The sequence below is a fragment of the Sebastes fasciatus genome, chromosome 7, assembly GCF_043250625.1.
Source record: "Sebastes fasciatus isolate fSebFas1 chromosome 7, fSebFas1.pri, whole genome shotgun sequence".
NCBI lineage: Eukaryota > Metazoa > Chordata > Actinopteri > Perciformes > Sebastidae > Sebastes > Sebastes fasciatus.
Window position 1 is genome coordinate 20,753,572 of NC_133801.1, and position 27,012 is coordinate 20,780,583.

General features: G+C 39.2%; 1 protein-coding gene across 1 annotated transcript; it reads right to left on the bottom strand.

The window, feature by feature from the left end:
- Positions 1-694: 694 nt before the first annotated feature.
- Positions 695-19,893, bottom strand: capn12 (calpain 12). The gene is made up of 22 exons (XM_074642152.1): positions 19,650-19,893; positions 16,731-16,800; positions 15,804-15,922; positions 11,717-11,850; positions 11,424-11,595; positions 11,269-11,352; positions 9,600-9,685; positions 9,431-9,508; positions 7,161-7,351; positions 6,823-7,070; positions 6,708-6,719; positions 6,533-6,612; positions 5,056-5,178; positions 3,629-3,665; positions 3,449-3,520; positions 3,315-3,360; positions 2,967-3,028; positions 2,609-2,677; positions 2,425-2,503; positions 2,216-2,332; positions 1,342-1,394; positions 695-1,243 (listed from the first exon to the last, which is right to left on the bottom strand). Exons 1-22 carry the CDS (start codon positions 19,848-19,850, stop codon positions 1,217-1,219), a joined length of 2,160 nt encoding a protein of 719 aa, XP_074498253.1. The 5' UTR covers positions 19,851-19,893; the 3' UTR covers positions 695-1,216.
- Positions 19,894-27,012: the final 7,119 nt, after the last annotated feature.

Sequence of the window (27,012 nt, forward strand, 5' to 3'; positions counted from 1 at the left end):
CCTCCTCTCTCCATCACAATGTAGAGGGACGGTTGCTGAGGACAACCTGTGTCTACTCACCTAACGATGAACAGGAAGTGGTGTGTGTGAGCAAAGGTGCTATTAATAGCAGCGTGTGTAGAAAGGACATTTGATCGCTGATGTGTGTGTGAGCACCTGTGTGTGTGTGTGTGTGTAACAGGGAGGAGGAGGAGGATGCAGATTGTGAGACTCAGACAGTTACTAGAGAGAGCAGGAGGGGGGAGAAAGAGAGAGGGATGGATGGAGGGAGCGAGGGAACGTAGTGGAGGAGGGGGCGAGCGTGTGTTGACGCTGTACGTGGCGTCAGTGCGATAAGAATAGAGACGGTGCGTGTAGCGCTGCTGAGACATAAACCTCACACCCTCAGTGGGGCAGGCACTGCTCACTCTGTGTGTGTGTTTGCACATGTATTAGGGGATGCTCATGTGTTCATGGATGAGTAAACTCTTGGGCTTGCTGTGATTTTTTTTTTTTGCTCTTCAGTCGTGTAATTACAGTTACGTGTAGGCTACCATTTCATTCATGTTCATTTTTAGAAACACATTTTCTTTTCATCATTAAAGAGCGACTTGATAACACGATAAATACTTTGAGAAATGTGGACTATATTTAGGTTTTGAAACAATCTTCTTGTTAAAGACAAAAGAAATAAGGACGCCTTTAAACTCACATCTGTAATCATGAAATCACTTTTATTACAATGTGGAATAATAGAAAATTATTACATAATTAAATGATTGTGCTGCATTCCCTGCATATTATATGCATATATTGTGTGTATATGTGTATACTGTATATCTTCCTTGTAAATATATGTTAATTTTCCTTTCTATTTCTACCTTTAGTGCTACTTTTATATACTTTGTTCTATTTCATTGTTTTATTCTATTCTAGTTTATACTTTTTTTATGTGTGTTTAATGTGGACTAAGCTACAGCTACATTTCATTGTGTAATCCTGCATTGTATAATAATATTAAAGCTGAATCTTGAACCTTGAGCCTATATCAAAGGTATATCCAGAAGTATGAGGAAGGTACGAGATGAAGCAAGAATAAAACAACGGCATAGCAAAGCATGAACTGTGGAGGAACAGTTTTAAATCCCGGTTTATAATTGTCAGTCTATATTTTAGAATCAAAAGCACGCTGTGGCTCAGCTGGGTCTAACGCAGAGACCATGTTCATGAAGCGTCTTCACAGCATCAGGAACTGAAGCAGCCACTGTGGAGGGACAAGAGGTGAACAGAAAGTCAAAAAAACTCTTCAGGTCCAGGTCAGTATATGAACACATAACAGAGAATATTTGTCCAGATACTCACAGCGTTGATCCCTCTGATTTTCACCTCTTCACTGGTCTCTGATTCATACAGAGCTGAGGAGAAGAGGGGGAGGAAATGACTGCATAGTCAGAGCAAAGGCTCGACATTCAGTAACTTCTGTATCACGTTTAGCGTTCATTTTTAAAACTGAGATCCTGTCGAGTATCCTGGATTTATTTAGTGATAGTCCAAAATACACATGAAACCTGTTATGTAAAGAAACTGTGCACGTGTAGATCATCTAAAAGCAAACTGAATAAAATATATTGGTTGGTACGCCATAATCACATCATGGGTTTTATAATAAGATACACTTTTAGTCTCCTATATGCAGTGATGGAAGGAGTACTCAGATCCTTTCCTTAAAAATACTACAATGTAAAAATACTCAGTTACAAGTTAAAGTCCTGCATTCAAAATTAAGTAAAAGTACAGAAGTATTATCAGCAAAATATACTTAAAGTATCAAAAACGTATTCGTTCTGCAGTAAAATGTCCCCTGTGACTGAGGTATTATATGACATCATTAGATTTTTTTAGGTTTAATGCAGATGGGTCAAAAATAGAAAATACTATAGAGCTCCCTGAAATAATCAAATTAATCTTACCTTTTGTGTGTTTGCAAAGATGGATGTGTGTGAATGTGTGTGTGTGTACTTGTACAGCTATCTTTGTGAGGACCAATTCGACTTTAAGACATTCAGAGTGAGGACATTCTTGGAAGGTGAGGACATTTTGGCCTTCGGACAGACCTTTAAGGGCCTGTTTACACAAAGCAATTACGCCTAGGGCACCCAAATGGCTAGCAGCGGCCTTGTCAATGAGCATCTTCACAAAGATATAAGTACACGGTATGCGTGGGTCTGTGTGTTACCGAAAAGCTTGTTCACCCTGGTGACACACGACACAAAGGCCTGGAAGGACAAGTGAAGCTCTCCAGACGCAAAGCGCTCAGACAGCAGCTCCACCACCTTGTTGTCAAGCTGCATCCCTGGGAAACAGAGGAGTGAACACGATGGTGTGAAGACCAAACAACAGCAATTATCTATGTGTGCGTGTGTGTGTGTGTGTGTGTGTGCATACCAACAGCTTGCATCGCTGTACTGAGTTCAAAGGGGCTCATGGTCCCAGAGGAGTCCTCATCGAACTGGAAGAAGATGGACTGAAAAAGAAAGCAGCATCAACAATGACACAACTCTCTTTATTTGTTCTGTCTTTAACACACACACACACACACACACACACACACACACACACTGGGCAGTACCTGCAGATTGCGCAGACTGGACAGCAGGGCTCCTGTTTGTTCACGGCTGAGACTGCTGCGCCCTTTAGTCTGCCAGCAGAATTAAGGACAGCTCAACAGGACAGAAGTCGGAGCGATAAAGTTATTATTATAAAGTTATGAGGAAACAGAGTGAAGGTGAACAGCGGGGAGGCACAATGACTCAACCGGAGAACCGGGGGTACGAATCCCTTCGTCAGCAAGCATCTGCCAGGTCGGCCCCCCACAGGTTTTAACATGAACTCGTGAAAAACATAAATCAGACATATAGTCAAGGTCAAACAAGGATCGTGAACTACAAGGAGTTATATTAAAGAATATGCTGAGGACAAAAGGATACATCCTCTTCAAAGATGAGCTGTCTGCATGTCTCCAGTGACAGATGGTAATCTTTGTCAAGAGCTGTGATCACGGGAAGAAAGGCACAGATTGATGCAGAGAAAGAAAATAAAGGTTTGAATTGGATTAAGATGAGGAAAGGTGAAGGTGAGGACAAGCTCAGTGCACTCTATCTGACTGCAGCTGTGAGCTGCTGTCTAGACTGGTGACCTCCGTGACTCCACTGGGATGACTTTTGAGGGAATGTGTCGCTACATTGCTCCCATCTAGTGGCCATTAAAGGTACTATATAGTCAAATCAGATGCTGCTAAAACATGCAAAACCTGATACTATACTGGAGATTTTAACCTGTGTTCAACAGCTTCATGAGCTCCTTGGCGTTCAGTCTGTCATCCTGCCGGGGGAGACAGAAGAAACCAGAAAATCAAAGGCCTCAAATTCACACTTTTGTTAAATAAAGTACAATGAGGAAGACTTCTTACTGGGCCAGCATCCTCATCAAAAGCCTTCTGAACTCTCGCTCGATCCTCCGGGGTGACGGGATTCGCCATAACCTGTTGGGCGTGAACAAACAACGATATAAATATAAAAATACTATATTCTTTTGGTCAGCTGCTTTTGGCTGGTGTTTTAACGTGTATGGACGAGACCGCTAAACTCACCGGGAGGAAGCCAGAGGAGCAGGTGAAGTCCTGAGTCCTGCAACACAAACAATGCACCAGATTGTCTCTTAAATTATACTTTTACACAGTTTGAACCTTACAAACTCAAAAATAATGCTTGATATGGGCTCACATCCTTTACTTCAGTAAAACTAGCAATACCACAGTGTGAAAATATGCAGTCAAAATTATACTTGAGTATTAAGTATTACCAGCAAAATGTACTTAAAGTATCCGAAGTAAAGTGTCTAATAATGCATCAGTTTAGAGTGTTAAAGGTCTTATTGGCAACATTTTTATGTAGAGAAATATTTTTCAAAAATAATACATCTACAGAGTGTTTAGAACGGCACCGAATAAAAGTATGGCTTTTTCTGAAAAAAAAATTATGATTGTGAATGAATCATTTTTCTGAAAGTTGCGCGTCCAAAATGAATGTTTTGTTTATTTCTGTGGAAGATATCTGACGTTTGACTCCCAATAGAGCCAATAGTAAAACAACGTTGGTGTCACGTGGTATCTGGGTCGTCAGTTAGTGTGGAAAAAAATGATAAATGGCCGCAGTTGACTGTAAGAACCTGGCAAACACTTGTTGTGAAGTAAATGCAATGGAATAGAGGAGAGAGATGCGACATCTAGTGGCTGATTGTTATCAATGTTATAGAATAGCACCTTTACATTATGGAGTTTTTTTAACCTTATGCACACAAGACAACATTTTGTGCATTTTTCAGGGCTTCAGGGGTCTCCTGTTAATTGTGTTGCAGGACAAGTTACAACATAAAAAATCTTATAGGTGACCTCATGTAAACGCCAAACTGAGCAGCTCTAATCAGCCACATATTCAGCATCATATTTTACAAGTTGATCACATGATTTGTGTGTAAAATCAAATTAACTACTGTTGTTAAATAAATGTAGAGCAGTAAAAAGTACAATATTTCTCATTAAAATGTTATTAAGTCCCATAAATTGGAAATACTCAAGTAAAGTACCTCAAAATTGTACTTAAGTGCGGTACTTGAGTAAATGTTGCTCTGGATGGAAAAAAATATGCTTATTAGTCAGAGTGATGCTCGTACTACACTACTAATTGACTGTGTTGCTAACAGAAGCGATAAGAGGTGCTTTTATGAGCCTATTGTTGTTGAGACTAATTACTAAATGACACAGTAGCATAATGTTGTGAGTTTGAGTGTAGGTGTAGGGGAGTGTGGGTGACTGTGACTGTGCCCTTGAGAGGGAGTGATTCAGGAGGTGATTCAGGAAGTGTTGCCGGTCTATGATTTAACAAGGGGTCTAAATGAAGCTGTTTCTCTGACATTATTATGGTAAAGGAGAGAAAAACAGCTAAACAGTCTCCTCTTGATTTTGTCCCCTGTTTTAGGGTCTTTTAGGGCCTCTAATTTGAATCCCCTCCATCTTACCCCAGAGTGTTTCCAGTCTTGGAGAAAATGCGGATGAAGTACTCTCCAGGCTGGTTGGGTCGATAGGTGGACGCCACGATGATGTAGTTACCTGGGTCCAGATGCAGCTTCCTCCAGATACCCCTGTGGCACAATGTTAATGTGTTACATCTATAATACTATTCCTGTGTTTAATAGCTGCCAACAGCAGGGCCGTGAGCAACAATGGTTAATGTTAAATATATTTTTTTCTCTCTTGTTTTATCTGCATGTATTTTCTTTTGTTTTCGGTAGCTCTGGCCAAATTAATTTTCTTTTTTTTGGATGATAAAGTAAATTTCGGTAACACTTTCTATGACGGCCACGTCTAAAATGCAATTTAAACATACTTATAATGCATTACAATCTGCTTATAGCACTTAATAATTATAGTTATAAACACTGATATTTATTCATAATGCTTTCTAACAAATAATTATAACACATTATAAAGCATTTTATAATGATTTAAAAGGTCAAGTATCATTATACTTCATAATTGCTGGTCACTCACTGACATTTTTTTTGCAATCAATACTAATAATTCCCATAGTTGTAATACATACAGTATAATATTTTTTATAATGCATTATAATCACTGTTATAATGCATTATTACACAGCTTTGTTGAATATTTGATTGTGATTGGTCGATCAATGCGTTCTACAGTCTGTTATTTCTTTATAGCAGACCGTTGCTATGTATAACGGACCGTTGCTATGGGCGCAGTTCTGATGTCGGACTCTGGCGGACCGTTTTTGTGTAAAATTATTGATTTCTTAAGTAAGTAGCCGTGTAATAAGCAGGATAATGTTCAGCTAGCTGGTCATTGTTATGAAATAAACCCCTTCAGGGCGACCCCTGTCGGGGTTTATTTCACAACAATGACCGGCTTGCTGTACATTATCCCTTACATATAATATAATTATAAGTTACTCTAAGTGGTCATTGTTTGCTTTAAGTAAAGTGAAAAATATATCATTACATCTATGCAAGAACAACACAAAAAACATATTTTTACTTTACCAAAAGCAAACAATGAGCACTTAGAGTAACTTATAATCAAGTTTTTATTTGATTATATTTGTATTCTCTCACCAGATAACAAAAAAACAACTTTTTCAGGCTCGGAAAAGAGATTCTATCTCAAGGGATTTCCTGAATGAATAAAGGTCAAACAAAATAAAAATAAAAAAAAATAAAAAATAGTGACTCAACATCATTTGAGTTATGCTCAAATTTCAAGGGTTCTGGGACTAAACGCATCACCAATTATTCATTATCTTCTTCAATCTTTGAATTAATAGTTGGAAAAACATAGTTAGCATAGAAGGTTTACTCTGGTCTACAGTCCCTAAAGGTACAAAGTAAAAGCACCAGCACCAAGTTTTCTGCTTTATGAACAGATGATTAAATGATTTCTAATTAGCAGTGATTATTTCTCATGATGGACTTTTACCTCTGACCCTTATATTTCCCAGAGCGACTCACGGGGCGATTTGTCATGAAGAAGTTGCGGCTCAGACACGCACCCTGGAGCTGTGAAGAAAGATAGAAAAGGATATGAGTTTGTTCTGATAATAATTTAAGCAGATAATGAAAGATTATGCCTCTGTTGCCCATGAGATACTCACCTCAGGAGGAACCTGCAAAAAAGAAGAAACACAGACGGATGTGAGTTGATTCAGACATAAATAGGTGCAGAGACTCAAAATATGAATTAAATCAATAAGTAAATTAAAAGTAGACCTTGTAGATGTGGAACGCCATGTAGAGGAAGTGGATTTTACTCTTTGTCCTGCGGTTTTTCTGAAGCATCTCCACCAGCACAGTGCACTGTTTGGCTTTCTTCTTTTTTTTATCTAAACTCTTCTTCTCCTCTGGGGTTATTTCCTCATCATCCTCGTCATCTTCATCATCCTCATCCTCATCGTCTTCTTCAGTCAGGTCCTTCTCCATGAGAACCAACTCGAACTGAGGATTCTTCCAGAACGATCCTGAGGAAAAACAAATGTGTGATGGAATAAATAAACGAGCCAGGCAGAGCTTGAATGCTTATTTGGGCAAATATAAAGTCTTAAACATACGGTTGTATTTGCGGCTACCACCGGCAGAACTCCCCGGTACCCAGAATCCTTCATGTTCACTGATGGTCCAGGAAGTCGGGGAGGCGGGAGAGGCAGGAGAGACAGGTGTGCTTCCCTCCACAATAGTGTCAGGACTCACACTGCAGAGCTCCACGATGTCAAACAGGCTGCTGAAGGCCTCAGCACTGATCCTAATGGAGAGCATCATTTACATCAGATATCTTACTGTTTATGAGAGGCAGTAATTACTCAAAGTACTTGTACTTTACTTGAGTATTTCCATTTTATGCAACTTTTTAAGTCTACTACATCTCAGAGGCAAATATTGTACACTTTACTACGTCACAATTTCTCATTCCCTTCCTCTCCAGATAAAACCATGTATCTCCAAATTTGATGATTTTTAAGTTTTTCTTAAAAAAATTTCTGTCCCTTTATGTGTTTCTCCTACTTCTTAAAGGTACAGTGTGTAGGCTTTGGCGACATCTAGTGGTGCGGTTGCAGATTGCAACCAACTGAGTTCCGCTCGCTCCTCCCTTCCGCTCGCTCCTCCCTTCCGCTCGTTCCTCCCTTTCTAAGTCTGCAGTAACGTGAGCCGCCGAGTGCAAAACCGTGGTATCGCCGTTCGCCTCGCTCAGAGGCTATCCTTACCATAATAATACTACTTTAGGAGCAACAGAAGTCAGACGGCGGCTGGCGGTACCACAGTTTTGCACTCCATGCCTCACGTTATCGCAGTTTCACAAGTGTGTTGGAGAACTGCGGTGGCCTTCAGGTAAGGTAAAAACTTGAAAGGCTCTCTCTAGAGCCAGTGTTTGGTTTGTCCGTTCTGGGCTACTGTAGAAACATGGCGGTTGGCAGAGCAATATTGCGGACTCTGTGAAGAAGACCCGCTCCCTCTGTAGATATGAAGGGCTCATTCTAAGCTAACGAAAACACAACGATTCTAATGAAAACATGGTTCTGAATATTATAATATATTTCTGCTAATAGATCCCCCGAAATGTTACACCTTTGGATGTTTGTGATAAACTGAAGGATGAATTGTTCCTTTATGTGTTGAGAATATTCTCCTACGTCTTAAGCTAAAAAAACTATTTAAAAACTTTCTTGGATCAGCTGGAATATGCATCGTCACAAAACTGAAAACAAGGCTGTTCTTGACAAACATATGATGATCTTATATAATAAGATGCTGTAGATTAAACTAGCCAACTTTAAAAAAGGAGTTGAAAACATCTACAGCAGTAAAATGCAGCATACACATTAATGCAGCAGTAATATTAATCCAGAAACATCATATATAATAGTAAATCGCTGACAGGGAACATTTACTTTTGATACTTTAAGTAGAGTGTGACGCAGTCGGGATGAGAATCAGCACCTCTAAATCTGAGGCCATGGTTCTCAGCAGGAAACTGATGGATTGCCTATTACGGGTAGGGAATGAGTCCTTACCCCAAGTGAAGGAGTTCAAGTATCTCGGGTCTTGTTCGCGAGTGAGGGGACGATGGAACGTGAGATTGGTCGGAGAATCGGAGCAGCAGGGGCGGTATTGCATTCGCTTTACCGCACCGTTGTGACGAAAAGAGAGCTGAGCCTGAAGGCAAAGCTCTCGATCTACCGTTCAATCTTCGTTCCTACTCTCACCTATGGTCATGAGGGTTGGGTCATGACCGAAAGAACGAGGTCGCGGGTGCAAGCGGCCGAAATGGGTTTCCTCAGGAGGGTGGCTGGCGTCTCCCTTAGAGATAGGGTGAGAAGCTCAGTCATCCGTGAGGGACTCGGAGTAGAGTCCTTGCTCCTTTGCGTCGAAAGGAGCCAGTTGAGGTGGTTCGGGCATCTAGCACGGATGCCCACTGGGCGCCCCCCTTTGGAGGTGTTCCAGGCACGACCAGCTGGGAGGAGACCACGGGGAAGACCCAGGACTAGGTGGAGAGATTATATCTCTACTCTGGCCTGGGGCCTTGTGATACGCCTCGGGATCCCCCAGTCAGAGCTGGTTAATGTGGCCCGGGAAAGGGAAGTTTGGGGTCCCCTGCTGGAGCTGTTGCCCCCGCGACCCGATCCCGGATAAGCGGTTGAAGATGGATGGATGGACTTTAAGTAGATGTTGCTGATACTTACATATATTTACTAAAGATTTTGAATGCAGGACTTTTACTTGTAGTGGAGTATTTTAACAGTGCGGTATTAGTACTTTTACTGAAGTAAAGGATCCGAATACTTGTTCTGTAGTAATTTTGCGTGTTTTAGTATCTGCCACGTACCAGAACTCTCCATCTTCTTTCTTCTTCAGCTCAATCCTTTCCTTCTCTGCTTTGTCCACGTTATCCCACTCTTTACCCCTGCAGACACACACACACACACAAAGAGAAACTGAGTGTAAGTGCTTGCTCCCTCTTTTATACGATGTGCACAAACAGGAAGCTTCCTCACTTGTCACTCCAGGGTCCGCGATATTCAACAAAACCCCAGGGGTTCCTCAGCCTCAGCAGCAAAACCTCCTCCGACGCTCTCTTCACCTGAAATGTGAAGAGAGAAGCATTATTTACAAAAGAAAGATTGTTTTGTCAGTTCTTAGTTTTATCTCAGTGTTTTTATTTGTACTAAGAGATGAGATGAGACAGCAGTTGGCCAAACGATCTCACCACAAGGTCCGTCAGTAGTTGTTCTGGTTCTTTCAATCGTATCACATGCTGTTTCTAAGCTCAAACTCAAGCTCCAAGTTTTTCAATTGTAACTTTTAAGACAACATGGATTAGAAGTCTTTAAAGTGCTCAAAAATACATTAAAGTTAATTTTAATGTCTACAATTACATACAAAAATGGGAAAAATTCATCTACCGAAGGAAATCATGTGATACGATCAAAAGCTCTAAAACAATTACTAATGGACCTTGTGCTGAGATTTGTTTTTTGTTTTTTTTGGCCAACGATTGTAGATTATATTAGATTATGGTGAGATGGAACGATACGAGATGAAATGCCACAATATGCTATTTGATTAAATTAAGATGAGACAGGATGAAATATGATTAGATTAGATCTGCTCAGTGACGGGATGATAAGATCTTAAATTACAGGAGAAAACATGATATTATATTCAATTTCAGTGAGATTATATTAGATTACATTACATTAGATTAAAGTGAAATTAGATGAGATAAAATGGGATGATATTACAGTAGGATGACATGCAATGAAATGGGATGATTAGATGAGATGAGATTCAATGAGATTATATAATTTAGATGAGATGAGATTAAAGTATATTACATTAGATGAGATTAGATTAAATGAGACACAATGAAATATGGATAAATTAAATCAGGTCAGGAATAGAATGATACGAGATTAAATGACATGAGGTAACATGAGATTATATACAATTTCAAGTGAGATTAAATTTGGTTAGATTAAAGTTAAATTGGACAGAGATAAAATGGGATGATAATGACATGCAATGACATGGGACGATTAGATTAGATGAGATGAGATTAGATTAGATTAGATTAAATCGTTTAGATGAGATGATATTAATTTAGATTACATTAGATGAGATTAGATTTGATGAGACGTGATGAAATATGATTAGATTAGATCAGGTGAGAGATGGGATGATATGAAATTAAATGACCTGAGATAACATGAGATTAATAATTCAATATCAGTGAGATTGTATTAGATTAAATTACATTAGATTAAAGTGAAATTAGATGAGATAAAATGGGATGATATTAGGATGAGATGAGATTTGATTAGATGAGATTATATAAATTAGATGAGATAAGATGATATTAAATTAGATTACATTAGAAGAGATAATTTAAATGAGATAGATTAGATTCAACTTGATTCCATTCGATTTGATCTGAATGGGCTGAGATAAAATGAAACGAGATTAGATTACATTTCAGTGAGATTATGTGACAATGAATAACATTAGATTAGCTGATTTGAAATGGTTTTAGATTACAGAGGTCTTTGGAGAGAAATTGATCATTGCATAAACAAAAAAGAAATCAAAGCAGCATATTGATGACGATGCAACACTAAATAATGACATCAGCTCTGTGCTGCAGCGTCGTCTCTGAGTCATACTGGCCTTGTCGGTGTCGGTGATGGCATAAGCGTGGCCCTTTATCAGCCCGTCTGCCGTCACTTTACCAATGTCACGGTAGGTGCTGGCCTGTGAAGACAAAGAGAGGAACTAAGTAGCATCCAGCTGTGTGGTGTAAACTTTTGGAGGCGTGTACGTACCTCGATGAAGCAGCTGAGCAGGCTGCCTCGAGACAGGGCGGCTGTCAGGGACCTCCAGAAGACTTGAGGGGTACGAGATGAAACCTGCAGCGAGTACGCGATGCCTCCTGTGAAATCCTCCATCCCCTCTGAAATGTTGCCCCCCTTCAGGCTTCCGTAGGATCCAATCAACCTACATACGATGAGGTGAGAAAGTGTATTTTTGTCCAATCACTGTAGCGACACACACAGAAAAGGAGTGGGTGATCTCAGACATTACAACCCAGAAACATATGCTGGTAGTGGCAACTGACTTGGCATAGGCCTTCTCCACCAGGGCGCTCCAATACTCGTTGCGGGTGTCAGAGTAGCTGAAGAGCAGACGGCCTTCGCGTACTGGCAGCTTGTCATCCACAACCACCTCCACCCACTCACCATACTGCCAGAACTGCACAGGGACACACGGGGAGAGGGATGGTGAGAGCAGAGCAGACATGGATGTAATGAATCAGGAGGAAAGTTAACAAGGAGGAAGGCAGAGTGTAACGAGACAAACCACCTGGACTTTTTGTCCCAAATGTTTCCCTTTAACCTGAAACAACAGATTTTTCTCTAACTGCTAACGCTCCACTGTGTTCTCCAGCTTGTCTCTAACTGTGTCTGTCTGCTGTTTGGCACTGAGCAGGTAGCTTTTTTACACTGAAAACAGACGAAAACGACACAATAAGTGCGGTGAGAGAGAACCAAAACATTATATTCTCGGGTCAAACCAAAATAATGTGTGGAAACATGCTATAAAACCCAGTATAGCTGAGTAATTATCAGTAGGATCATCATTGTGGACTGTAATTCATATATATCCCACGATGTAATCTACATAAGTGTGAACCAGGAAGTATAAAGAACGACATCGCCGCGTAGGGAGGAGGTCAGGGTGGATGGGTGGGTTAAAAAACACTAGACTTTCACCCAGGAGACCAGTGCTCGCATCCCGTGTGAAACCAGAAGTCAACGCTGATTTATTTGTCACGTAACTTCCGTACTCAAAGGACCAGTGTGTAACAATTAAGCGGATCTACTGGCAGAAATGGAATACAATATTAATAAATGTGTTTTCTTTGTTAAGTTACGCCACTTCCGAAGTTATTTTAACCCAAACCACAATCTTTTCCTAAACCTAACTAAGACTAGAGAAATTGACACGCGCGTCACATGTTGCTGGACATTCGTAGGAAAAAATGAGGAATAACTTTTCGTAAAATATCATACGAACCGTTTTATGAAGATACGTTGCACTATGAATGACCACTTTCCCATAGTCATGTGATCCATTGTTATTGTAATAATATTGATTATAGCCTCTTTAAAGCAAGATTAAAGCGGTTTTGTTGCTTTATCCTTACTTGGTCTGGTGTGACCGGTAGCTTATAGTGGCTAATGTTAGCAAACTAGGTTGGCAGATGTGGCAGATAATGGACTTTACAAAGTTTGTTTTATTAAGATTATGACTTGGCCACAGTGGATGCCGTTTGGCAAAAGTCACAGAGACTCGCTTTAAATTCCCCCTAAAGTGGCTTTAAAGGTATTTTTGACATCACACATACATCACAGAGGGTTGACAGAATAACATGAACACTTGTCTATAAATACTTCCAGAGCTTTTATTAAGTAGAGAGGTGTTGATCCCACTCATGGGTTTTGAAGTTTGTTGTATTGCAATGTGTTTGTTGAATTGTGTTTCCGTTAACTGTGTCCGTCCAGTGGACAAAGACAATAACAATAATGTCCCATGACATACTTGTCATATACTTTTTATGAAGTTAAATTTGGGGCTATTTAATTATATTGCTCACTGAACTGTAAATGTATTGGAAGTTTTTTATTCCTCTGTTTATTCCATTTTTATGTTATTCTTTTAAAATCATATTTATATGTGCTTTTATATTCCCTTGTGTTTCTTTTATGTCTAACTTAAATGCCTTCAGGGACTCATGATGGATCAAAACATCATTTAACGTGAATACTGAGCTTCTGTAGATATGCTAACCCAACATTATGGCACATTTTACTGATGTATGCAATGTAAATCACTTTAAATGGCCTTGTAAACACATAAACTTGTCTTATTTAAACCATGTGATATTGTCTCTTGTCTGACTCAGTTCATTAAACCAGTTACTGCTCATGACTAGGGGCGTGTACTGTACTATACTGCTAATCTGTGTGTACATAACACCGACTGAGAGCAGGCCTGCACTGGCCTTTCATAGCTGTGTGCGTGTGTGTGTGCGTGTGTGTCTCAGGTGTATAGTCACTACCTGCAAGTCTGGACTGCTCTCCAATCAGCCTAAAAGAACAAAATGAGTTTCCAGTTCTTCCGTCCTGCTTGTTAAGTCATGTCACACACTCTCTAACAGTCTCTAAAGGTCCAACGCTCCGGGGCAAAATAATCCCTGAGCAGAAGTCGTAAAAATGATCTATATCGAACTGTATGCTTTGACAAGATTGCTGTAATAACAAGATTGCTATGCCTAATAACGTGATATATTTTTATTGATCTGTGCAGGTCGAAGCGTGTGAATGATGAACTCTCCAGATTAGAATCACCACTTCTAATATGGTGATAAAGATAAAGAAGTCTCTTCTTACGTGTGAGACCTCCATTTAAGTGATGAATGCAGGATGAGTTGATGCCTGTTTGATTTATTAGTTAAATGCCAGAGCCGTGAAAGCACGGCAGCTAAAGTATGCATCTCGCATCTCTTGAAAACAGGCTAAAAAGAATAAAGCCAAATCAGATAATGCTTCAGAGACAGAGAATCAGGCCTTTCTTACACAAAGTTACAACAAATGAGCATGTGTGAATCAGGTATATAAATCAATCTTAATCTTTTATGTCTATAATATGCTTTAATGCGCTGTTTAACACAGACAGCACAAACTGTGTGTCATATTGGGCCAGTGAGCAGCACTAATAGAGCCTCACGGTAGTTCAGGCATAGGCGAGGAGTTGTTTTATAGTTCGATTTATGTTTAATATAATGTTAAATGATATACGACCACAACCTTTCCTCCTCTCTGTGTATTGTGTGAGATTTATTTGATTAAACATGAATTAATGTAGAAATATGGAAGAAGTAACTTCAATATCATCTGAAATCATTCAATCAAGACATTTTTAAACTGTCCATCATGAGTCCAACAATGTTATAGAAGTGCAATGCTAAATCAGTGGAGTTTTCCTTTAAGGCCCTTATTATGTCAGTTGACATCCTTTCATTGTGTATATTCCCAAACAAAGATACATATTATTATAAGATAAGATTTTTTTCTGGATTATCAAATAAGTAGAGCCACACCACCAAAATAAAATGCATATTGTAGTTTCAATAAAGGTTAAAACCTCAGCAGAGGTGCAGCTTATCATAAGTATTTGCTTTCAGAATATCAAGCAACATGTCCAGACTAAGATGGGGCAAGAAATGAGATTGTGCTCAAGGGCATGTATGATATACTAAAGCATAAGCATGTAAGGAAGACCTGTTTACACAGTCACATTGTGGCGACATAAACCTGTTTACACAGTCACATTGTGGTGACATAAACCTGTTTACACAGTCACATTGTGGCGACATAAACCTGTTTACAGAGTCACATTGTGGTGACATAAACCTGTTTACAGAGTCACATTGTGGTGACATAAACCTGTTTACAGAGTCACATTGTGGTGACATAAACCTGTTTACACAGTCACATTGTGGCGACATAAACCTGTTTACACAGTCACATTGTGGCGACATAAACCTGTTTACACAGTCACATTGGGGCGACATAAACCTGTTTACACAGTCACATTGTGGTGACATAAACCTGTTTACACAGTCACATTGTGGCGACATAAACCTGTTTACACAGTCACATTGGGGGACTCGCCTCCCAAAAGGGGACCAAATGCATGTCCCCATAAAGTAAATAATTATATTTCAGGGTGAGGACTTGGTTTAGGGTGGTTATGTTTAGGTTTAGGTTGAGGTTAGGTTAAGGGTTAGGATTAGTTAAGTAGCAGTTACAGTTAGTGTTAGGGTAAAGCTGCAGGAAATGAACGTAAGTCAATGTAATGTCCTCAGAAGTCATGAAATGTGTGTGCGTGTGTGTGTACGTGTGTGTGCGTGCGTGCATGCCTGCGTGCATGTGTGTGTGATTGTGCGTGCGTGCGTGCGTGCGAGTGTGCGTGGGTGTGTGTGTGTGTGTGTGTGTGTGTATGTGTAATTATTTTTGTTGGTCAGCAGAAAACAAGGAGTGAGTCTCAGCTGGCTCGATTGGGGGTCTAATTAGCAACTCTTCTCATTAGCCATAAAGGGAGTCAGAGGTTCTGTGTTGTCCTGTACATGATATACTCACCCTGAAATGGAAAATCCCTGCGTAGGGCTTGGACAGGGTCTGATTGGGTGGCACCACCTTCACGAAGAGTTTGGGGTGCATGGTGAGACAGGACAGGGCCGCCAGCAGCCAACAGTTACCTGATCAACAAAAAGAAACATCTTAGAAGATTCATAGCGTTTTGTAATGAATGCTTTGTTTTTAAATATTTCATCATCTAAGAGCCCAGAAGGCTTTGGTCTCCCGTGATGCGTGACTCATGTTTTCGTCAATGCTTTTCAGTCATGTTAAGCTCTCTCTCTCACACATAGTCAAATTCCTCTGTGACAGTAAACATCTGTTCAATGTAGTTTATCTGTTTTTTGCAGTTAAGCACATCCTGGGACAGAGTTTGACTGAGACCATATAACTCAGACATGGAAGAAGAAGAAGAAGAAGAAGGGAGGTTGGTATTGATCCCATCGTCATGTCTGCACGAAACTAGTGACATAAACCATCAATTTATTAATCCCAGAGGAGGAAGGAAGGTTTGCTGTTGTGCAAAAAAACAATCTCCTTGTTCACCACAAATAAGAAACACACTGAGCTAAATCTGCGGGCTGTTGAAGACAGGGCTGTGATGGCGTCTGGCCCCCTGCAGATTTGGGGTTTATAGGGAACACAGAATGTCACTCCTTTTTCCCCCTCACTGTGTGTTTGAGGTTTGGTCCCTGGGGCCGTGTGGTGCAGACATCATGTTATGAAGTCACTGCATTTTAATGTAATAAAGTAAATAGGAAAAAACTGAACTAAGTGAAGGAATGTTTCAGATTTTGGTTTATGTGGATTTAACTTTTCCAGCATGTTGTGCAATGCCAGTTTGAGACAAGTCAGCATGACATATATCAGTTCATCATTCCTTATCGTTGTTTAGGGATGAGCAGTGGGCAGGAGAGACAGATTTCTCACCGAGTTGACCTTGACAGATATCAGTGGTCCCAGTTGTGCCCTCCACGAACACAGCGTTCTCACTTATTTCCTTCCGAGATGGGGCAAGAGGAGGAGAAGATGAGCACAAGATGATAAAACAACACAAACATCATTAGTATATGCGATAAGAGAAGACAATTAAAGAAAAAGTTAGACCATTAGTCAATGATACGGAATTTAATTGGCAACAATTTTGATAATTTTTATCTATTGTTGAAATTAAATATCACCAGTTCCAGCCTCTGTGTGAATATTTGCTGGTTTTCTTTAGTAAACTATGATATTTAACTGAATATCTTTGGGTTTTGGACTGTTTTTCCAGACAAAACAAAACATTTAAAGGTCACATATTATACTCCATTTAAACTAGTTATTATAGGTCTCAGACACCTCCAAACCATGTCTCTGAAGTTTTTTTTTCAAAAAAACAATCAGATCATGCATTCCAGCATGTCTCTATAACCTCTGTTTCAGCCCATTTCCAAAAGTGCTGATTTCTGTGTCTGTAGCCTCTGTCTCCTCCCACTCTGCTCTGATTGGTCAGCGTTTTCTGTCAATCAAACGTCCTCAACAACAGCGTCACCCTCCCCCTCCCTCCCGGAGAAGCTCTCTCTCTCTCTCTCTCTCTAGAGAGAGAGAGAGAGAGAGACGAGTGGAGAGATAGCAGCTAGAATAAAGTTTATAAACCACTTTAAAGTTTATAAACCAGAAACTTCACCGAGCGCACGTTACCGGAGGAATCTGATCAGAAATCGGCGACACATGATGAACATCTGCGGTCCAGATTCCAGGTTTTCCTGACGGTTTCTCTCAGGTAAATAATACTATTTATATCTCTGTTAGTTAGCTCAGTGTTTACCTCATGCATCAACTCTGTAAACCGTAAACATACACTCTGTTTTACGTCTGTCTTTACAGATCCATCTGTGAGAAATGACCGACAGAATCATCCCAGAGGAGAGCAGACAGCTGAGAGCAGACAGCTGAGAGCAGATGGCTCTGTTTACATGGAGATACAAAGCTAACCCGGTAGCATGTAGCTAACCCGTTAGCATGTAGCTACATGCTAACGGGTTAGCTACATGCTACCGCTATGACACGGTTTGTAAACACAGCGACCATCAGGGTGGAAAATAGAAGATGTGAAACAGTAGTCAGTTCATTATTTCTGCTAAAAGATAAATGTATGGAAGATCAGAGTAATGGTATATTATTTACAGTAGTAGCTGTCTCTGTGTTACCATGACTACAGACCACCGGAGCTTAGCTTACCATAGTTTACCAGAGCTGAAGACTTTCTCCTGTACCATGTTAACATAACTAACTAACAGGTGAGATGATTACAAATGCTGTGAATAATTAATATTGTCATCTGTCTACTCAAATAAAGTTTGACTGTGAAACAGAAATGTGTTGTGTTGCTTACAAGTCACTATTTACTACCTGTAATCTGCTACATGCATGACATCAAATATATATAATATATAAATATCATCTGTTCAAACAGTGTAATTACATAAAGCCTTTGTGAAAGAACATGTTATATTTAGATGATGGGAGTACATGAAGCCTGTTCTGCTGGTTCTTGCAGACTAACTGTAGGAGCTACTTTGCTCAAGTTAGGTTGAGGAGGAGAGACAGTGACGCGCTGTGGGGCGGGGTCAGCTACTGAAGGTTCTCTCTGGTTCGACCAGGAAACCCTCACGTGACTTGCATTCCCTAATGACGTCAGGATACAAGGAAAAAAGCGAATTTTTTTTCTGCACCCATTTCCGGACAAACGGAGGAGGAGAAAAAGAGAGAGGATGGTCTTTTATGATACTATGGTGGCCTGTAGACACACTGGGGACAGATATTGATGTTTAAAAGACATGGAAAAGTGCATTTTGCATAATAGGTGACCTTTAAGGACATTTGAGAAAATGTAATGATTTAAATTTTCTGGCATTTTATTGGCCAAACAGTTTACCAAGAAGGAAGTCTTAAATCACTAATAAAAATAATTATTAGTTGCAGCCCTATAGAACCTAAACTTGTTTACCTGCTGGCTTGGAGATTACTTTACAAATACTTTCAGTATTACTTGTGCTATTTCTTTGGTTACTTTCTTCTTCTCTTAAGGAAACTGTTATAGTTCTTCAGAACTGAGCCACACCTGGTTGAATCACTATCAGCTGAACATCTGTCTACACCTCTGCAAACACTGTTGATAGAGTTCCTGTGACGAAGCAATGCCATGAAGATACTGAAATACATTTAACTTTATATTTTATTGTGTAGCCATCTGTTTAAACTTGTCCAAGTGACCAACAAATCTTGGTAGCATATTCTCAAATATGTATGTCTTGCTTTTTGGCTGTAGAGGAAGCTATACCATCAGAATCAGAATCAGAATAACTTTAATGCCAGGTGTAAGAGGTATACACTAGGAATTTGCTTTGGTTTTGTTGGTGCAAGTTAAACAGTATAATAACAAAAAAATAGATAAAATCGTTAGAATAAAATAAGAATTAAAAAAATTGAATTTCCATCAATATACAAAATAAGCTATAAACAAAAATAAACATGATATAAACAGATAGTGCAACATGACATGATTATGGATTATTTTACAACTTAAAAATGTTGTGTCAACTGTTTGAGCGACTACAACATCTGGATAACAACTGGCACTTTATATTTTATATAGTGTAGCCATCTGTTTTAACTTGTGCAAGTGGCCAAAAAATCTTGGTAGCATATTCTCAAATATGTATGTTTTGATTTTTGGCTGTAGAGGAAGCTATAACATGAAATGATTATGGATTATTTTACAATTTAAAATGTTGCGTCAACTGTTTGAGTGACTACAACATCTGGATAACAACTGGCACTTTAAGCACATGCACATTTGTCTACCTTGGGTCTCTGCCACTTGATCGCCTTCTTTGGATCCGGGTCTTCCGGCATCCCGATGGTCTTCTGCTCAGGTGGAAAGGTTGGATCATCAAACAGCTTTCCGGACTTCAGGTTCTCCTCCAGCAGAGTCTTGAAGTCCTGGTCCTGGAACCTGATCGGGTTCTCGATGGAACCCAGAGGAGCCTCGTTCTCGGTCGCCATGCTGTCAGTGAATCTGCAGTCAGACTCAAACACAAAGTGTGTGAGAGCAGCCTAGCAGTTTAAATACTGATAAAAGCGCACACACCCACCTCAGACAGCCAGCCTCTGGAGCGCCTCCCCGGCTCTGCAGCGCGTAAAGGTATGCAGAGCACAGCTGGAGGGAGTCCAGAGCTGGAGTCAGAGTAATGACACGGTGCCAAAAGCTGCTTTGATCCCCTTAATTTATCATGAGAGGGCACAGAGAGGGCACAGAGAGGCTACAAGCTTCAAGAATCACGACTTTAGAGTCAAAGGTACCTGTTCCTGCCACTATACCTGTACAACAAAAGTCTCCAAAATGTTTTAGACAGAGAATCATAAATAACCAACATTTTAATTAAAGGGGAGCACCACCTAAATTAAGTATTACAATATGTTATTTCCATGGCTTGGTAAAGTTCGATCAATATTTGTGAACATGAGCTACTCTCTCTCAAAGCCAGAAACCAGAGAAGTAAGTCTCTAACTTATGATGTCATGGGGTATAAAATCTGGAGCTGCTCCATAGACAATGAATGGGAGACTGATTTTGTGGTGGTTTTCTTTTTTATACCCAAATAATTAGCTTTATTCTATTGTAGTGTTGTCAGTTGTGAAGCAGAAAATGTATACTCAGATCATTCCCCTGGGCGTCATCTAGAACATCTCTCCCTATTCATTATCTATGGAACAGCTCCACACTTTATACCCTATGACATCACAAGTTTTAGTTTTAGCACTCTAGTTTTTGGATTTGGGAGAGAGTTCTTCATGTTTACTTATATGTTTTAGTCTGTCTTAGACAATAGGAATAACATGTTTGAATTTTGAAAATGGGCATAGTTCCCCTTTAAATATGATGTAGTAACACTGACAATATGTTCTAAACACGAAAAATATGCACAGGCTAAATAGATGGTATAAAGTCTGGAGCTGCTCCATAGACAATGAATGGGAGACTGATTTTGTTTACCTACTGGTGTTTTTTTTTTTAAAGTTTTTTTTTAATTCAAATGAGCTTTATTCTAATGAAGCTTATGCGTAAATTCAGTCAGGAAGACTAGGGGTGCAATCTCATTCATTCTCATTTATTCTGGGTCTCTCTCTCATGGGCTATTAATATGTCAGCTGATTATGGGCGGCTCTCTTTTCAGTGACCAATCAGATCTTGCCATATCTCCCAAAACAAATCACATCGTTGCTGTCAAAAGTTTAAAACTGTTCTCCTCTATGCTGCTTTCAGTGTCAGTATCAGCACAAACTGATGCGACCCTCCACCACCCCATCACCTCCAGATTCATCACATCAGAATAATCCTGCTCCACTTCATTCATCGGATCTGCATCACTCTTTTCACTACCACCATCACCAGTGTCTAGACCCGGGGGGAATAATCCTAAATCCAACTACGGCATCACTTCCCCCTTACTATAATCACATTGGGTCTACATCGCCAAAGACTGTTACTATTCATAAATTTGTGCACTTTGTAATAAATTACCATTCAATTCATACGAGTCTCTCCTGATTGAATTACAATATGTTATTTCCATGGCCTGGTATAAAGTTCAAACAATATACGTGAACATGAGCTACTCTCTCTCAAAGCCAGAAACCAGAGAAGTAAGTCTCACTTGTGATGTCATAGGGTATAAAGTCTGGAGCTGCTCCATAGACAATGAATGGGAGACTGATTTTGTGGATCTGCAGGTATTTTTTTTAGACTCAAATGAGCTTTATTCTACTGTAGTGCTCTCAGCTGTGAAATAGAAAATGTTCCCATATACTCAGATCATTCCTCTGGGTGCTCTCAGTGTCTATAACATCTCTCCCCATTCATTATCTATGGAGCAGCTCCACACTTTATACCCTAAGTTTGAGTTTTAGCTCTCTAGTTTTTGGATTTGGAGAGAGTTGTTCCAGTTTTTCTCAGCTGCTTAGGCTCATTTATTTGAAAAAGTCTTAGCAGTCTCTAAACTGTAAGTGCAATTGTCACAACTCTAATGCATGTCTGCAAAAGGTAGTAACTCACCCAAAACACGTCATTCATGCTTCAAATCCTAATTATTGTGTCAGTAAACTGGCCACCAAAAAGAAAAGTTGTTTTGTCATCATGTGAGCCATACTGCTCAAAATGTTTAGATGATTTTTCACTATTGTAGTCAACCCTGGAAATGTTTCTTATTTATTAATGTCAGTTTTGTTCTACTTTTTGTTGACACTGACTGCTACTGTACTTTACCAAAATGTCAGTTTTGTCTACCTGAATGCTGTTGTGTATCGCACTGAGCTTTTTAGAGTCTGATTTCAACAGCAGGTAAAAGTTTACTGGGAAAAGTCAATACTGTAGAATACTGTAGTACACAGAAATAGGATATACACATTTATGTTTACAATTCACCTTTGAGCTTTCATGTGAAGTCATGTACAGTGAACAGAAAATTTGCCACAAAGTGGTGTCCATGCCAATAATTTTTTTTTTTAAAACTCTGCAACAATGAAAAAAGCTGCGGTAGTTCAATAAAAAACAACTAATCGTACCTCCTCACAGTACGTAACACCATGTCATAGACATTTATGGAATATACATGCATGTCTGGCAGATTTTGATAATTGAATGAATAATTTTTCATGTGATGGCTCAAACGATGAAATAATGTTTAGAAGTTGTGAAGAGGATAACTTCACTGAGAATCAACTCATCAGTTTTGATCAGCAAGACGTGCAAGTGGTTATTGTGCTAATTGTAGACAATTGTACTTAATTTTTCAGAGGTTTGAGCTCATTGTTTTAAAGAAAAAACTAAATTCTGAAAAACTGTTCTTATATTTTTTGGACTGTCTTAGACCATAGGAATAACATGTATGAATTTAGAAAATGGGCGTACTTCCCCTTTAAGGAAACTTAACCACAGATCAATTCATGGAGCATAAAGACATATACATTTATTTTATGTAGGCCTAGACCTATTTTATTATTTATTGGATACTGTTCTGTTGAATGGGAGTGTGCTTACTGTATAAGATGAGAGCCTGTCAGTTGCCTCAAAGTGACTCTAGGTGTCAGTCTACTCCACATAAAGGCACCAGACCACAAGCCACCACATCCACTGTATGGAGGGGTTTACTGTAAATTGAGGTGATGATAATAAATAAGATGGTGATGAGAAAGGCATCTTTAAAAAAAAAAAAAAACTCCACGTCTGTTCAACTGACAGTAAACACACATTGTTCAATTTCCCTGCTTACAAGGTGTAGAGAAGAAGCACAGAACAAATACTGACGTTAATTATCAATGTAGGAGGTTCAGATTGAATTGCATTTCTCAGTATTATTTGTCAGCTATAGAATATATCTGAAATTGTGCTTTAATATAAGTTTTCTGCAACAGACAGAAAACTTAAATTGTCTGAGCTTATAATTTGTGCTTTTGGTCAATAAATGATGAACCTATCCAACTTTTACAGTTTTGATTTACTCATTAAAATCTCTCTAAACAGTCTTCTTACTGTTCAGCCATCACTTTTTGAATGAGAGAAAAGAGGAGCTGATTCTCACAGTATGCTTTCAGTTATTCAATGAATATTTCTGTTTTTAGTGGATATTCTCCTAAAAAGATGTTATAGGATTAAACATCATTCAAACCTGAGGAAGTAAAGGACAGGAATCTTTGTTATAAAGATGCATATACAATATTTATTACGAGCTCTCTATGAACAAAATTAGTTTTGAATTATCGTTAGTGTTACTATTATTAATAGTACTGCATTGGATAGAAGGACGTCCAGTTTCATGATAATGTTTATTTGCTAGACTGATATAAATACAAGTGTTTATCAATGTTAATAAATCATAGAAGTTCTTCATAGATCAGTTATAAGACATTAATGAGAACAAATCTGTGGTTGCCAGGTTGTGAACAATATCTGTCCTCCTCCAGTTGAGCATTGCGTTGTCATTTTAGTTTATCAGACACCTCCAACAGACCTCTGATGGACTGGGAAATGACCAAAATGCATGTCTTAACAACTTATTAACAATTAAAGACTTTATGGATTGTTGCGAAAAACCCTTTATTAATAACTTAACGTTTATAACTGCAGAGTTGAACGGCTTATTAGAAAGTGAGGCTCTATTAATGACTCAACAGCCAGATCAACTTTACAACCTGGCAACCCAAACGTTGTTCTAATTAAAGGTTTATAACTGATCTATTAAAGCCATCAGTTACAACTAATGCTAAAGTAACACTTTATAAAGGGTGCTTTATTATAATGAAATAAAAAAAACAAAAAAAACAATGGTGAAACATTATTTCACCTTTTTCCAACACAAATCTTTCTTTCCTGTATAGTTTTCTTCTTTGTTTCTAATTTACAACACTTACAATTACCTTCAAATAAAATAATCTCATCTAATTGATAGATTTTTTAAAACAAGTTTCCAGAAAATTGATTGTCAGTGCTTCAATATGAGACTCAATGTCGGCGTAATAATAGACTATTCATAGGGCCTTGCTTTGCTGTGATAGGCCTACCTATAGCCTATATTGACCAAACCGTTTTGGGAAGGGGTGCGCTGGCCTCCTCCTGTGTAGACCACTTATGAACTCTGGTCGGGACTCAAATAATCTGAAGTGGACATCCAATTACCGCCTCCCTCCTTCTCCTCTCTCTGCCCTCTTGTGTCTGTCTTTCATTACATTTAGGTGGATATCCATCTCCAGTAAACTGTTGTGCTGCGGTGCTCAGAGCAGGCCTCTCCAGACCTCTCCAGGCGTCTCCAACCGTCCCTCCATCATACGCCTGATTACACAGAAAACGTGAGATTGACCGGGACTAAACAAACAAGAAGAATAGCGACACAGATCCGCCTAATGGTCACCATTTAACTCCATTCATGGGCTCTCCATTATGTCCGTATGGTCTTTGAGGACGGGATTATAGGAAGCCTCGGTGACAAAGGTCAGAGGGCCGAGCAGACACTCCCACACCTCCACGACCTGCTCTGATCCCACGACCCCGGCACCAGCAGCCCCTGGGCCCCTCTCACCGTCCCCGCTGGTTAACCGGCTTTGTCCTGGCCCGTTTTCTGCTGCATCACTCACACACATCACACCAGACTGAGCGGGTCAGCCCCCAGCAACACTGAGGAGAAATCACTAGAATAAACCTTATATATACTTGTGTTTATCTTTTTAGTTATGCTGATTTTAACATACGTCTGTATTTCATGTCTGTTGACTTATTTTTTATTATAAATAAACTTCTTACATCTTGAGCTTGTTGTTTGTTAAGACCTCATTTTTTTCACTTAATCTTCATTTTATTTTTCCACATAAGTCTAACACTAATACTGAGGCTGATAGGCGATATATTTTTGGACTGTTTTTATGTAATTCATTTTAACTAATTTTGAAATTGAGTCACATCATTACTTGCTGCTAGTTTCCAGTGTAGGGCAGTAAAGAGTTACTATATTTTTGTTTTGTTCGGCTTTCATATGTGTAGGGACTTTAACATGATAGCATTTTTATTTAACATCCATAATATCATATTATATAATACTCTTAATATGCTGTACAGCTATATTCCTCAATACTGAGATTGTTTTATGGCACTCTGTTTTATTAATCCTCTATATTTATTGTCCTTTACATGAGTATTTCCATTATATAATAACTTCTACTTCTACTCAACTTTATTGTAATATAGTGCATTTTTAATCCACAACATTCATTTGACAGCAGTAGTTACTTTGCAGATTAAGATTTTTCACACAAAACATATGATCAGTTTATAAAATATGATAAATTGTTATAGATTAAGCAGCCCAACATTATTTAAAGAATGTTAGAATGAGCTCCTCTGAAATTAAATGCTGTTTACGTGTAAATAATAATCTGATAATTAAAAAATATCACACTATAACTCTAACGGGGGCCTTCTGCTGCATAATGAGTATCTTTTTTTGCTGGTGATACTTTTTTTCTGTACTTTTACTTGAGTAAAGACCACTGGTATTGCATCACCATACTATTCTTATCACTAAGTTTTTCAATATGTTTTTTAGTCACAGTTTAAATGTGGCATCTGTCAATTATAATATAAAAAATATAAACATTTTCTCGTCAATCTTTAATAGTTCTTTGTTGTTAAAGGGTAACACCCACCCAGCTGTTGAATACATGTTAGTGTTTCTATAGAAAGGAAAACAACAACAGTAGTGATGAAGCGCTCAGCTGCCTTAATGTCTAATGTCAAGTTGCCTACAGCTAAGTATGTAATCAAGGATTCGTCATACAGATGCAATGCCTGAAACGTAAAGTGTTATATAACAGTGGATTGTTGTTGTGTGTGAGACGCTGGTCGAGGCGGTTAGAACTGGCAGTTCACCTGCCCTCAGGCCTGCAGGGAACAAACGCATTTTCACCTGTCGATAGGCCTGAACTCTACCTACTAACCTCACTATGCATGCTAGCAGGTAACACCTCTGACCCCATCACTGTCAGTGTGTAAGGAGGGGGGGTCATTGAGGGGTGTACGGTCGAATCCAGTTTTTCCTGCATTTTTGTACAAAACTGACTGGCCTGAATATATAGTTTGTGTGTACAATTACCTGAGCAACTGAATAACTGTGTGTGTGTTTGTGTCAGGTTCACAAGGAGGGTCACCAGGTGCAACAAGAACAGAGTAATGTGTGTGTGTGTGTGTGTGTGTGTGTGTGTGTGCGTGTGCGTGTGCGTGTGTGTGTTTATGAAAAACAAAGAGAGTAACAGACTTTTGAGGAACAGTTTGTCAGAGAGTGTTTGAGCCGGCAGATGTTTGATTACCTCATCTCGTCCATTATCTTTAGCTGGTGATTTGGTTGCACTTTAGTTCACCCTTGAAGCTCTACACATGGACAGTATAGTGCAGATGTTCAGAGATATTTACCAGTAAACAGGATGTGATGTAAAAGTCACCTTTTGCCAATATTCAGGTCATACATATATTTCAGACATCCAGTTCAGACACCAAAACAATGATGTATTAACCCATTAAGCTACACTTTTATTCACACACGATCTAAACGTTACAGTGAGGGTGTGAGTGTGTTATTTAGGTTTTCAAGTGGACACCATTTACTATGTCATTAGGTCACCA

Excerpts from the sequence above, each read along its gene's own strand:
- capn12 (XM_074642152.1), bottom strand. The coding sequence starts at position 19,850 with ATGGCGACCGAGAACGAGGCTCCTCTGGGTTCCATCGAGAACCCGATC. Across the intron at positions 11,596-11,716 it reads GTGGAGAAGGCCTATGCCAA|GTTGATTGGATCCTACGGAA; the intron begins GTCAGTTGCCAC and ends CATCGTATGTAG. Across the intron at positions 3,029-3,314 it reads CATGAAGCTGTTGAACACAG|CTCTTGACAAAGATTACCAT; the intron begins GTTAAAATCTCC and ends CCGTGATCACAG.